The following is a 14,059-nucleotide window of genomic DNA, read 5'->3' on the forward strand; positions in this document are numbered from 1 at the left end:
ACACTATAAATGTATAAAGTAGGAGGAGATAAAAATGTTTCTAGAAAAATAAAATATTACCACTAACTTTTAACACGGAAAAGTTGTGTAGTTAGTCAATTTTAGCATAAAATGTTTTAGGAAATATGCAATTAATTTACTAATTCCAAACATTTTTTTTTATCTTGAAAAAAAAAGATAATGTTATCAAAATTTTGGAGGGAAAATCACTAGTAGAATAAACGTAATGGGAAGCGGTTCAAACCCCCTAATGGGAAGCGGTTTTGAACCGCATGCCATTGGGGGGCTTGCCATTTGTAGTGAAAGGGCAGCGGTTTTGGCGCCAAACCGCTGTCCATTATGGGTATAAAAAATTAAAAATATTTTTTTTTTAGTTTTTTCAATTAAATTGAAACACAAACATAATATATGCAAAAACATTAATATTTTTATTAATTAATTGTTGTAATATTACATTTTCATAAATAAAAAAAAATACAAGCATATTAAAACTGATGCTGCTCTTGTTCACCAGCCGTGCACACCATCAGCCGCACCCGCCACCATCCGCGCGTGCCACCAGCCGCCACCACCAACCACCTTAACCCGTATTACCACCACCACCCTATCCCGATTCACCGTATCTGCCAAACAATAAATTGAAAAAATAAACAGCAATAATTAACTTAATTTCAGATCTTTTGTGTAAAAAAAAAAATTCAGATCTTAAATTATAAACAACAAAATTTTAAAGCTAAAAACTCGAAAATTATACACAAACATACCGGGTTAAGATCTTAAATTATAAACAACAAAATTTTAAAGCTAAAAACTCGAAAATTATACACAAACATACCGGGTTCAGATCTTAAATTATACACAAACATAACATATGCAAAAACTCGAAAATTAGCTAAAAGTTTAATGAAATACCGGAAAATCAAGTGAGATATGACTTGAGAAGCAGTGATCTGAACCCTAACGCCGAGCCGGAAAACTGAACCCAGACGTTTTCTTCATTCTCGTCGCTGGGTACTCGGTGTTCGCCGCTCTTCGTTGTGGTGAGGCGTGAGAAAGGAAAGAAGGGAGGCTTAGAAAGGAGATAAGAGAAGAAAGAGAAGGAGATGGAGGATGGAGGGGAGATAAAGGAGAGAGAACTGAGGCGTAATGGAGGGGAGAAAGAGGAATCTGGCCCAATACTCAATCCAAAACATAAATTGACCTGATCTAAACCCAATCGAACATTATTAACCCAAATTGACCCGACCCGTCCCCGACCTGAATGAACCATTTGCTAGGTCTGTTTACGACCTTGCCTATCCCAAATTCCCAATCCCTCGTGGTCTCGTACTGTCGTGCCGCCAAATAAGCATCATCCAGTCATCCACACCTTCTGGTCCTCCACTCCCGAAGTTTGAGCTCAAACTCAAATCCTGAAGCTCTCAAACCCTAATTTCTCAGATCATTCAACCTCAAATTCCGATTCTGCACAATTCATTTCTTCACAAAACTCCCGTCTTCCTCTACAATTCAGGTATTTCTTAGATTATTACATTCAAATTTTCGAATTTATTGTTATTGTGACTTTAATTTTTTTTAGTTTTAATTCACTATGACCGTTATTACCATGCGTGCTTTGATTTCAATTCAATTGAATTTGTAAATTGTTGGATTATTGTTTTTGATTTTGAGAGGGTTGATTGTATATTGAAATTTCAGAGTTGGGTTATTTAGAATCGTTGAAATTGAGCGTTTACTGAGGCGCATTGTATGATTTCGATTGTTGGTTATTCTGAATGAGTTTATTTGTTTATTTTGGAATCCCAATTTAACTTTATCTGCTGTTGAAAATTAGGGTTAGATTCTGGCACCACATACTAGGATTGACAGGAGGTTCTAGGGTCCAAAAATGTTTTGTGCATTGACGAATATAGGGCTTTGTTTGGGGTTGAATCTGATTGAAAGGAAAGCGTTTACTTTGATAGTCTTGATTCTTGAGACTCTCGACTCTCAAGTCATTGATTAAATTTAGCTCAAGATATTTGGGCTATGTTTGGGGTTGCATTTGATTGAAAGAAAGCGGTTACTTTAAGACTCGATGACTCATGTGTCATTGATTGATTTAGCCCAAGATATTTGGGCTTTGTTTGGGGTTGCATTTGATTAACAGGAAATTCATGATTGACGAGCATGAGCAAGAGTCTCTGTGCTCACCGGGAAGGTTGCTTAACTTCTCATATATGTGACTGGTGGGAATTGAGTGCTATCTCTGAGATATTAGGTCTATGATATTGTTTGATCGCAGTTGTAACCGATTGTGTTCTAGTATGCTTATAGCTTATGTAAGATGGATGTATTTGTTTGTGTTTTTTCCTTCTCTTGTTCTTTAAGTTGTGGGTTATTCACAGACTCACAGATCATTTAGATAAACTGCTTTCTTTGAATTTTGACCATGTCTTGTTTACTAGCAGAACAATGTTGTCTAATTCTTCTAGTTGTGAATATAATAGTAAGTTGATCCTCATGTCAGATTGGTAATAAGTCAGAACGTTTGATAGCAAAGGGAAAATGCCTACAGAGAAAAGTCCCAACAAACTTAAATCAGAAGTTGGCTATAAGGATATAGATAAAAATCACAGACATCGCCGTCAAGATGCTTTTCTGCTTGAGGGTTCACCAGCTTCTGAATCTAAGCAGGATGTCAAAGATGCAAGTTCCATGTTGGATAGCAAGACTAATAGAATAAGTGAAAGAACCAGTCACTCTAATCCAACAGCAGTCTCCCGTGGATCGTATCATCAGGTTTCCTTAAATAAATCAATTTGATTTTTTTTTTATTCTATTTTGCAATTATTTATTTCTGCAATGTATTTATGTGTATCACTTATTTATTTCTGCTGATATAATTATTTACTGCTACTTTTCTATGGTGTTTCCATTTTGTCTACAGCCTTTTTTTTGGCAATTAAAATGAAGGAAATTTAAAGTGAATTGAGTGTTTTCAGGAAGAGATGTGTCTTAAAAATTATGTATGTGTGTGTACACATGTGCATGTATGCTGGATGAAGTGCTTATGTTTCTACAGTGCTTGGACAAGTTATTAAGGCTACAACTGATTATTTTGTGCTTTAACCGTGCAAATATCCAGTATAATGATATTAGCATGGATATGAGTATGTCTGTATTATTCTGAATGTGCTATTTGTTCAAATAGGCATACTTATGAAGTTATGAGTTTGATCACTTGGTGGTTATTCAGTATTTGCAAATCCATTTACTGGGCTGAACTAGGAGGGTACTTGTTCGTCCAATGATTTCAGTGCCCCCGTGTAAGTGTAACTATATTAGGCTTGCCTATTCATGTCTTGTAACAGCATGATGACCGCCGAACTGCCGCCCGAGATGGCAGCCGCTCTGGACGCAGATCAACATCTGGTAAGTTTTTTTCTTTCTTAACTTGTGGTTGCTTTTCTTTCTTTTTTTTTTTTTTTTTTCTTCTTTCACTAATTGCTACCTTTCCTCTACAAAAATGTTCTTAGTTTTGAGGATGCATGGATACGAGTCATATGACCCTCAAAATTTCTGACATTGTACTAGATGCTTTCTCATAGGATGATAGTAAAGCTACAATGTGGCCGTATAACGGTATAACTTGACACAATTAGAATGTAGTCTTACCATTATCATGAGGAAGTTCATGGGAGAGAGTTTTCTTGATGTGGGAGTAGACGACTGTAAGATTTGCAACCTTGCCTGTCCTCTCCTTGACTATAAACACTTCTCAGTGTTTATCTTCCTTCCCTTCTATATCATCCCCCCTCCCTCTCCTTTTCTTTTGTTTGAAATCAATGCTGATGTCGGATTCACTTCTCAGTGTTTATCTGCAAGTAAGATATCTAGAGTACTGGGTGCAAGGGGTGGAGAGTGATTTAGAAGTCAAAGGTTTATTGTATGAAAGTGGTTGTCTGGAAGAACTTATATCGGTCGAATTTGTCAGATGGGTATCTTAAAAGTTAAATACCCCTCGTACCAAATTAGATATACTAAAGAGTATTAAAAGTATTGTGGAGAGTGATTTAGAAGTCAAAGGTTTATTGTATGAAAGTGGTTGTCTGGAAGAACTTATATTGGTCGAATTTAATTTGTCAGATGGGTATCTTAAAAGTCAAATACCCCTTGTACCAAATTAGATATACTAAAGAGTGTTAAAAGTATTGGTGGCCATTTGAGCTCGTTTATGGCTGGAATTCTCTTTGAAGGTGCGTGTTTAACTCTAAATCTTCATATTCTTATCTGAGGTGGGAAATTATTTGAAAAAGGGCAAGGGAAAATAAAGAAACCAGGGGAACCTTTCCATCACAAAACCCAAAAGTAAATTTCTTGTAAATAAAAAGACACAAATTACTGACTGTTTGAGCTTTTCAAGGTGCTCTTATGTTACTAAGTTTTTTAAGGTACTCTTTAAATTCCCATTTGATTTTTTGGCTGCTGTGCTTGGTCAGTGGAAGAGGATGGTAATTGGTAGTGAATGAAGTCTCAGGTAACTTAATGTCTAGACTTTAGTGCTTACTGCCATTAGACTGAAGGGAAAGAGGGGAATGAATTAAGGTATATAAGTTGGTAGCTGGAGGAAGTGGAAGTATGGATGATGACGAGGGACTGGAAAGGTAGCAGACACTTGTCACAGTTTTTGCCCACTGATGATGAAAATTTGAGAGCATTTGTTAGATTGGAGTAGCTGAGGTACTAGGATATATGCATTAAGTTAATTGCAGGAGATGAGGGCTTTACTTTGAGCAAATTATTCTCACAAACTAAATCAGTGACTTGGGTGTCAGATACTCATTATTTTCTTCCTTGGTTTCATTGTAGTATATTTGGTAAGAACTTTTGACAAACTCTATAATATCATTAGGATCTACAGCTTATTGATAGTCCTTGGAGAATTGGAAAAAGTCCTCAAGTTCCTTCCCCTATACACTTTGAGCTAGATATCTTGATATTCTTTTCTTAATTTTTAATTATTTTTGTTGGTTAATTCTTTTTGCTATCTATTTGCGTAGAACGTGGATGGTGGAGCGATTCCAGGGACGAAGACCGAGCAGCACATAGATCAGCACCCTCTAATCCAAAAGTAAGGGAGGAAAAAGCTCGAGCTCAAGGTGGTATCAACCATGCCTGGCGACATGATAAATTTTTGGAAGCGGAATCTGATGCACATCCACCTACCAAAAAAAGACGTCCGTTTAGAGAGGAGAAACTTCCTCTGAAGTCTGAGAATGAAAATGATGCTGTTCCTGAACCTAGTAAGTTTGACCATCCTGCTAGCTCTACTGGTGGTACTGGAAGATGGGATCACAGAGCTCGTGATCGTCGACCTCTGGAAAGAAACGAGCATGACCGAGGATATGTAAGGGAGAGGTCGTTTTCAAACCGAGGACGAGTTGAAAATACTGGCTTTCCTCCCAGAGGCAGGTTTAGTGGTGCTGATAATGATGGCAAATTCAAGGGGAGGGATAATTTTGGTGGAAGACAAGGGTATCGTTCAAGTGGTTCCCAGGTTGAGAAGTGGAAGCATGATATGTATGACGAGGCTAATAGAAGTCCAACCCCTAAAAAGGAGGAAGATCCCGTAGCAAAGGTGGAAGCATTACTTTCTTTGTAGATTGGGCAAGGCTTGGTAGAATCAGTGTTGGTTCTTGATTGAGGACTTGTTAGTTTGTGTAATACTTATATGATTGTCTAATGTCTAGAGATTCTAATTTGGCAACGCTAATATATCCAAAGCCTTTTACAGCTTTTGGTGTGCTGTGAGGACTTTCTGACTTTGGTCTGTACATTTGGCATACAATTGCCTATTGCTGTGATTGATCTTGCATTTCTCTATGCTATCTTAGGACAACGCTTGAAGCATGAATTTATTACACCATTATACAGCACACCTTGAAGGTTCGTTTTTACATCTTTTCTCTTTTGCTGGAAATTGAACCACAAATCTAACAAAAGACATCATAATTTTTATAATGAATGATGATGATGCATGTTGAGCATAAATTGACTTAGCTTGAGCTGTACTCAGTGAGTCTTGTACTACGCCCAGCTTGAAGAGTTGTGTGCTCAATGTTGGATTTTGACTAAAGCTCACAAGCTCAAGCTGCAAACGCGGTGTGCTCAATGTTGGACTTTGACCAACAACCCAATTCACAAGCTCAATGTTGGCAATATATAAAATAGTTCTCAAAATGAATGCAAGCCTCAGTGAGTCGTATACTGTATATTATTATGTCAAAATTATGCCACAAAATCAGCTAGATGGTAAGTAGCTAGTCTTAGCAACTATAAGCTGTCCGTGTGAATTTATGCTAAACCCCGTTCTGGTGCGATGTCTCATATGACCAACAACCCCGTTCACAGGCGAGCAAGGTAGTTTCTTTTGTAGCCAGACATGGCCTAAAGAGCTTGTTATTAATATGAAAATATACATGAGACACGGCATCATCTAGTAATCCATCCCCTGTTGATTCTCCTGAAGGTTGTCCAGTACATTTTTCTCTCCAATCAACATTTCAGCCAGTCCTAGCAAGCAGATATACAGAGATTTCAAACAAGAAAATACATAGATATAATGTGACGACTAATTCTAGACAAAGCGAGTACTAATTTATTCCTCGAAAGAGCTCATTCAAATATATTAGTCGTTGTTAAAGCAGGGAACAGAGTGGTCTTAAATTTACCATTGGTATAGTGACGACAATCATGGTGGCCAATGCGTAAATCAGTTTGCCAGCTGCTGTTGAAGTTATAGGCAGCTTCTACAGCATTTGATAACTTGGATGAACCAATGTACCAACACTTTTTCTTAGGAATCTTGCTAATTTTTCTTACCAAAATATTTCCTACACAATCAAGATGTAAAGCAAAAGAGAGTTACAAAATGGTACATTGCTTCGGTTTATGGAGTTACAAACCACAAGACGAGTAAATAACAGTATTCGCTTACCTGGGATAGCTCTACCAGATAAGGCAGCCAGAGCCACATATATGTTTTCAGGATCCTGAGGCTGAAAATCAAACACTAACCCCTGCAAACAATAACCATTCCTACAGAATAAACAACTTTCTTTTATCAAGTCTGATCTCTTCAATAAAATTATCCACAAATAAGCAATGTCTATTTCTATATGGTGCTCCTAAGATCACCATAGTGACACAGTGAATCACGAGTCTTGTACACTATGGCGGAGCATCATGGTTAGTGCTCCCAGGAGCATGAAATAATTTTCCGAACTTTAAATTTGGGGGAGGGGTGATACAAGAGAGCAACCTGGGAGTTTGAAAGAGGAGAGGCAGAAGTGATGGATGGTTTGATGATGAGCATGAAATGTTGAAGATGCCACAAGTTGAGAGAATAGGCAGCAGACATGAGTAATTGAGCAGGTCCCTTGGTTGCCCGTAGAGGCATCGTGGCCACGTAAATTTCATCTCTGCCTCTTCCCGGCGCCGTGAATGAGGAATTTCCGGGAAGGTTGATGGCCATTGTTATGATCAATTCACCTCTTTGCTGTAATGACAAATTTAGACACAGAATGTGGTTAGCCTCTTAGAATTTACTGCTTTTCTCATATATAAGTGGTCAGTAGTGGTAGACCCATCCTTTTTACATTGGATATCATTATATTGAATTAATAATGTCTTTAGCTTGGTTTTGGTCCTTTATATAATATACAAGGACTACGACCGCGATTGTTTTGTCTTACAAATCTTAATATTTCTAGGTTCGTCATCTCTTGGACTATATTGACTAGGCACATTTGTTAATTTACAACTATAACCATAAACGGTCTACAAAAACTTTTGTGTGCCCCGGGTGTATAATAATTTTAGTGTATGTCTCGTACGTCTTTTCATATAGCTGGACAGTAAAAATTTTGTATCACAGACAATAACATGGAGTAAAATGTTAAGGATTTTGACACAAACGACTTAAAAGATTGCTAGCAGGTCAAGTAATAAGTATGTTCAATTTAAAATGAAGGACAGTGAATTTACTCTAAACAAGTATTAAACAAAATACGCCGTATTTCATTGATCTAATAGCGAGCCAGAATCATACTTCCCATCTTGGATAAACATACAAGAGTCTGATAAAAGCTCATTACATCCTTATTTCACCAAAATGGGCTTAATTCGACCACATCGAAAATACAACCATTACTACATAATACATATAGCAGACCAATTTAACATATTCATCTAATTTAACACACACACAAATTAAAATGAAAGGTAAAATCCATTACATGATCTCAGAAAACAGAAGTTTTTTTTTTCTTTTCCAAATCATGCAGTATCAGCCTCAATAACAGCAACAGCAGCATCTGCTTCAGGTTCTGCAGGTGCTGCCGCAGGACCAGCCTTCACTTCATCAGTCTTCTCAGCCGGCTTCTTCGCTTCTGCAGTGTCTTCCTGCTTCACTGCTGCTTCCTCCTTTGCTTCCTTGACTTCTGCTTCCTTGTTTTCCTTTTTGCTTTCCTCTGCCACAGGCTCTGGTGCCACCTTCGAGGACTCCTCGACAGGAGTAGACGACTTCTTTTCCTCAACCTCCAGCTCTTCTATTGCTTCCTTAGCCTCCTCGACTGCTTGATCATCATCCTTAGTTGCAGTGTTTTCTTTTTCTTGTTCTGCAACATTTTCTGCTTCAACTGCAGCAGCAGGTTCTGCTTGCTGTTGTTGCTCTGCCTCAGCTTTCGCCTCTTCTTGTACTGCAGTGTTTTCAATTTTTTCACCTTCTACTGATGATGGTGGTGCTGGTTGTTTCTCTTCAGCAGAGTCAACCTTAGGCTGCTCTGGCTCGGCGAATTCTGCTGCCTTCTCTTCTTCTACTTGGGGTGGCGAAGTTTTTGCTGGTTCCTCCACTTTCTTCTCCTGTGGCAGTGCTGTCTGAGCTGAAGCAACCTGCTCAGGTTTAACCTTAACAAAATAATTAACCAAATAAAACAATATGGATCTATATGAAGTTGCTAGTGAACCAACAATTTGTTGCTACATATCAATAAATAAATTTTTTTTCTCCTGCATTATTTTGATTGATTACATAGAGGTTAACTCAACAACAATTAAAAATAATGAAATTCGATTTTAAACTCAAAGTTAGTGTAGGAATAGTGTGAAAAATCAAAATGATGCACCTATTGTATAAACAGATGTAGCAAATGAGATACTCCATACTACTTTTGTAATCATGCACTACAAATGACATTAACAAGGTTAAAATGTACGCAATCCTTATTAAACAAGCACATGATCAAAAACCTTAATAAAAAAATGCTTTCAAATACTGTATGAAATTTAGCTAGTGAGAGGATTTAAAATATTAAAATACTAGTAAGGAACACTCAAGTACAATAATCAAAATGATCAATAATGCACAAAGACATTATTGACTATACATATTGTACTGATCAATCAATATAAATAGACATATAGTACTGCATCACTATACTATGTACTCCCTCTGTCTAAATTTAGTTATTACGATTATAATACAACGCTAAAAATATTATCAATCGTAACACAACACAAGAAATATGAGGAGTACTAAATTAATCTTTAATTTTGTTACCTATAAAAAAAATGACTTCATTGACAAAACAATAGACGAAATGATATTGAATTATCTTACCTGGACAGTGGCCATTGCTATGATGGAATTTGAGTAAAATGATGAAAGTGATCAAGAAAGAAAACAAGAAAAGGGTGTTAAAAGAAAGCAAATAAGGGAAGTAAATAAGCTGAGCTGAGAAAAGGTGATGAAAAAATTGATCAATGGAAAAGAGTATTTATAGGGCAGATCAAGTGATGGTGCATCTACAAATTTTATTAGGTGGGACCAAAAAAGGGAGGAAAAAAAATGGGTTTTCTAGTGGGAGTATTTTGAAGAATCTTGGGACTTTAATCAAATTGAAAGCACTGAATTTAAGGTCAAATTAGCATGTTTGCTTGGTATAATATGGGTATGTCAAAAAGATCAGAGATTTTACCATATCTAATAGGAACAAAAATGATTTTTTTAAATAAAAAGGTTATTAAAAATATGAAGAAGAAGAAAAGTTAAGATATTAAATATATAATAACATTGAATAAGGGTCTGTTCTCATTGACTGAACTCAGCTGAACTGAACTGAACTGAACTGAATTGAACTGAAATGAATATTTTATAAGAGAAGGAAATTAGGAACTGAACTGAACTAAACTGAGTTGAACTGATCGAATTGAACAGAACTGAACTTCAACGTATGAGAACAGGCCCTAAGTTATAAATTTTTAAATTAACTTAAAATTCTAAATAAAGTAAGATTTTAAGTCAGATCTATCTGGTTGGAAGCCAATTATTTACACTATGAATCTGTGTTAAATAAAACCTTTCACTCTATAAAATCTTAGCTTACATGTATGTAGCCAATACAACAATAATGTAACAGTATTTTTCATTATAATTATTGAAGAAGGGAATTGTAGTATGAAAATAGTTTTTTCAAATTTGAACTTACAAACATTATATTTAGAAAGTGACCGATTATTTAGTTCTTTGAAAGGAAGTTAGGGTAAACCGAGATAAATCTTGTTTAGTTTGTGTTTGATATCATGATTCAATGTTTGGAGTTGTGTGCTGCTGTGCTTTGTGCAGTCTCTCTTAAGGGTAACCTCACTATGATTCACTCATGTTCATACATTATACTGCTAGAATCCCTAGTTATTGGCTATTTCTAGCAACCTCCCAAATTTCTATCTTAGTGAATTTGTTACGTATTCATTAAGTCAAACTTAGGGACTAGAAATATGATTCATTCAAGACTTTTTTTACACTGGGATCTACCATTACACGATCACATACATCTCATGCTAGAAGCTATTGTTTCATAAAGTAGAATTATTTATTTTAACTCGAGATTTTATATCTTTTTGTGGCGAAATCCAAGAGATCGTGCATGTTAAATTGTGTAATATTAAGCTATTTATGAATAATGATAATATCCACCTTTTTTGTACAAATCTTTATGAAATATATACAATAACTCTAAATCGTAGACCATCTCCCTAGTGTAAAATTCATTGAAACAAAATAATTAAAAGTGTACAAATATACCTCTAGACTTTATGTGATTAATGCTCCATTTTTGTTTGGATCCTTTACTTAACAAGATTGTTGTTATATATAGATCTTAGTCCAATCCTTGTATATATTTAATTATCGTTTATTTTCAAATTGGATGGGTTTATATATTCTCACATTTTGATAATATAACAAATAATATGTATTGAATTGAATTTTACAAAATTTACAGCTTAAAAAACAATTTAGAGTTTCTATAATTTGTTGGATCGAAGTAAATTGTAGAACCAGAAAATAAATGTTTAGGGAAGAAATTGCACAACGATCCTGTTTAAATGTTTAACATTGTTTGAAAGAAAAATAATTTGGTTTGGAGTAATAAAATGAACATAAAATGTTAGCCATTACTTAATGTATTTTCCTAATTGAGAGAGAGGGATAGTTCAAGTAGTTAGAGCTCTGTGATCTTGGGATCGATATTTATCAGCCGCTCTTGTGGCTCTCTAAAAAAAAAAAAAAAAAAAAAAAAAGTATTTTCCTGATTATTAATAATTAATAAAAGCAAACCCTTTTCTATCTATATTATAAATTTATTTTAACAAAAACAAAGTGATAACTTACAATAAGGACAATCATAAGAAAAACTGTGACATGCATGGAAGAATGCAAATGCATGCCTTTGATTTTAAAATAGTAAAAGAGACATATAATAAAAGAAAAGAGCCAATATGTTAGGTTTAAGTCCTAGAATCATGGTGAATTGAAAATGGTTGCTGAATTTCATTATAGAAACATAAAACGACACTATATAAGGTAGCAAAAAAAGCCTTAATTTCAAAAACCTTGCGTAAGCAAATGGAATAATCATGTATATCTATTCTATTGGTGCTAATTTTGAAGATGGTTAGATCTAGCCATTGGAACCTAACTTATCACTTATCAGCCACCGAAAGTCCTTCTCTAAACCACTTTTTCTCCATATTTTCATTGGCTTTTGTTGGATGGGACTCATATTGGTGGTCATGTCTAGTTACATGTCAATAGAAATATTACTAGGCTAGCTTCTAACTAGATACCCTTTAGGGTAACAGGTAATTGTGAGTTAATTGAAACAACTATTAGAAAGAAATAAATAGTAGTCGTTTTATTGACATATAAGTATAAGTAAAGTTGTGTATTTTAGTAAATGCCAGTAGAGCTGTTAAATAAATGAGGGTCTATTCTCTTCAACTTAATTTCAGTTTAGTTTAGTTTAGTTTACTTCAGTTCAGCTCCAATCAGCTCAGTTCAATGCAATTCAGTTCAGTTCAGTCCAGTTTCTGATTTCCTTTTCTCATAAAATATTCAGGTCAGTTCAGCTCAGCTCCAATCAATACAGTTTATTTCAGCTCACTTCAGTAAATCAGAACAGGCCCTGAGAGCACATAATATATACAATCATGGCTAGGAAGTTCTAATTCTTAGATCAAGTAGTTTTTAAAAATATTCTTATATAATTGCCTATAAATGCATGTCGAAAACTCTAAAATTCTATAATCAACTAAACAACTTACGTATTATACTTTCTAATTTTAATCAAACGACCACTAAACCCTTAAAATCTACGACTCAAGCTAAATAACATGTTCATTATTCATTTTTAGCCTTCAAAATTCAATTGGCCTTCTCATGACCGATAAAATCATAATAACCGTTCTAACTTATAACTTTGTTTCTAAGTACATCTTGATTATTCTACTAGCATGTTTTGTAAATCACATCTACTCGACTAATTATCTTTTTATCGAATATTGTAAAAAGAAGAAGAATGTATGCATGGTAAAAGAATATTGTAGATCCCAATTATAGCAAACCCAAACTGAAGACTTCGTACGTTTATGTTATTAAAAGTGAATTGATTAATGTGTTAAGAGCCATGTTTTATTGTCACTACACATCCCATATTAAACCTCCAATTCCTCGTTTGGGCAAACGGCTAACGCCCCCTTTCCAAAAGTTGCTTAGCTTTATGATTTCATGTACTATGACCGATTAAAAAAAATGGACGGTGATTAGGCCCCACTAATCACATCTTTACAGCTTCATGGCCAATCACATTTTGCCACCTGTCAAAAAGTATTAATCATCCTACGTGTTTCCTTGTCAAATCCGCTACTCTAGTCTATTTTCCTTACTAAATTGCATGATTTCTTCATTGATTCATAAATGGCATAATAGGGTTGGGTGTACGGTTTATATGTTTATTCTAGTGAATAATTCTTTTCATCATTAATTGATTTTAAAGATAATCTTTTTTTTTTAGTAATCCGTAGTGATTTAAGATGGAAATTTATTTTGGATTGTGGGAATTCTACTAGTGAGAAAATAATTTTATTGTACCTTTACAAGGTTAATATATGATCCAAACGAGTGTTGTTATTTATATATGATCCAAACGAGTGTTATTATTTATGACACACACGATATAGATTAATGAATCATAGTTAATGGTCATGATCAATAAAAACCATACTATTATTTTTCATATAGTCCTTATGATTTTGTCTAGTTTGATATGGTTTGAATAATAGGAATAATATGAAGAAGTAAAAACCGAGCTAATACTTGATCTCCCTCTAATCCTCTATCCCATATTATCATGCTTAATGTTAAATTTGGTAATGCACAACTTTAAACATCGATATTTGTTATCAATCCCTCCATCACAATTTAGTCATCACACGAAGGTTATGCACCAACATGAATTAAATTAATGAAAATAATCAACTCATTTGCTACACAAGCCGAAAACTACTTATGTTTGAAAGGGTGATAGTATAGGAGATCAAAGCTAGCCCGGCCCGATTTTGGGCAGAATTTTTCAGCCCAAAATTGGGTCGGGCCCGGCCTGAAAATTTAAATTTTTGGGCAGGTTTTGAAATGCGTTTTTATGCATTTTTTAGACCCGGCCCAAAAATGGCCTAAAAA

General features: G+C 35.0%; 3 protein-coding genes across 4 annotated transcripts; 1 reads left to right on the plus strand and 2 right to left on the minus strand.

The window, feature by feature from the left end:
- The first annotated feature begins 1,326 nt into the window (after positions 1–1,326).
- On the plus strand, positions 1,327–5,863 carry LOC110701917. The gene is made up of 4 exons (XM_021879521.1): positions 1,327–1,513; positions 2,510–2,781; positions 3,354–3,414; positions 5,043–5,863. The coding sequence occupies exons 2-4, from the start codon at positions 2,548–2,550 to the stop codon at positions 5,642–5,644; spliced, it is 897 nt and encodes a 298-aa protein (XP_021735213.1). The 5' UTR covers positions 1,327–1,513; positions 2,510–2,547; the 3' UTR covers positions 5,645–5,863.
- A 9-nt stretch (positions 5,864–5,872) lies between these two features.
- Positions 5,873–7,748, minus strand: LOC110701920. Its single transcript, XM_021879525.1, has 4 exons — positions 7,304–7,748; positions 6,980–7,061; positions 6,714–6,875; positions 5,873–6,555 (listed from the first exon to the last, which is right to left on the minus strand). Exons 1-4 carry the CDS (start codon positions 7,514–7,516, stop codon positions 6,479–6,481), a joined length of 534 nt encoding a protein of 177 aa, XP_021735217.1. The 5' UTR covers positions 7,517–7,748; the 3' UTR covers positions 5,873–6,478.
- Positions 7,749–8,040: 292 nt separating this feature from the next.
- On the minus strand, positions 8,041–9,814 carry LOC110701918 (major latex allergen Hev b 5-like). Of its 2 annotated transcripts, none has more exons than XM_021879524.1 (2): positions 9,662–9,814; positions 8,041–8,934 (listed from the first exon to the last, which is right to left on the minus strand). In XM_021879524.1, exons 1-2 carry the CDS (start codon positions 9,674–9,676, stop codon positions 8,320–8,322), a joined length of 630 nt encoding a protein of 209 aa, XP_021735216.1. In that variant the 5' UTR covers positions 9,677–9,814; the 3' UTR covers positions 8,041–8,319. The 2 variants fall into 2 exon arrangements, with proteins under 2 accessions (XP_021735216.1, XP_021735214.1); XM_021879522.1 differs by having other exon boundaries at positions 8,041–8,949; positions 9,662–9,811.
- Positions 9,815–14,059: the final 4,245 nt, after the last annotated feature.

Source organism: Chenopodium quinoa, unplaced genomic scaffold (genome assembly GCF_001683475.1).
Source record: "Chenopodium quinoa cultivar QQ74 unplaced genomic scaffold, ASM168347v1, whole genome shotgun sequence".
In the NCBI taxonomy this organism is placed as follows: domain Eukaryota; kingdom Viridiplantae; phylum Streptophyta; class Magnoliopsida; order Caryophyllales; family Amaranthaceae; genus Chenopodium; species Chenopodium quinoa.

Bases quoted from the DNA above. Each gene is read 5' to 3' on its own strand.
- LOC110701917 (XM_021879521.1), top strand. From the start codon at position 2,548: ATGCCTACAGAGAAAAGTCCCAACAAACTTAAATCAGAAGTTGGCTAT. The intron at 2,782-3,353 runs GTTTCCTTAAAT...GTCTTGTAACAG, and splicing joins CCCGTGGATCGTATCATCAG to CATGATGACCGCCGAACTGC. The intron at 3,415-5,042 runs GTAAGTTTTTTT...CTATTTGCGTAG, and splicing joins TGGACGCAGATCAACATCTG to AACGTGGATGGTGGAGCGAT.
- LOC110701920 (XM_021879525.1), bottom strand. From the start codon at position 7,516: ATGGCCATCAACCTTCCCGGAAATTCCTCATTCACGGCGCCGGGAAGA. The intron at 6,876-6,979 runs GTAAGCGAATAC...TTGATTGTGTAG, and splicing joins ATCTGGTAGAGCTATCCCAG to GAAATATTTTGGTAAGAAAA. The intron at 6,556-6,713 runs GTAAATTTAAGA...TCTGCTTGCTAG, and splicing joins TTGTCGTCACTATACCAATG to GACTGGCTGAAATGTTGATT.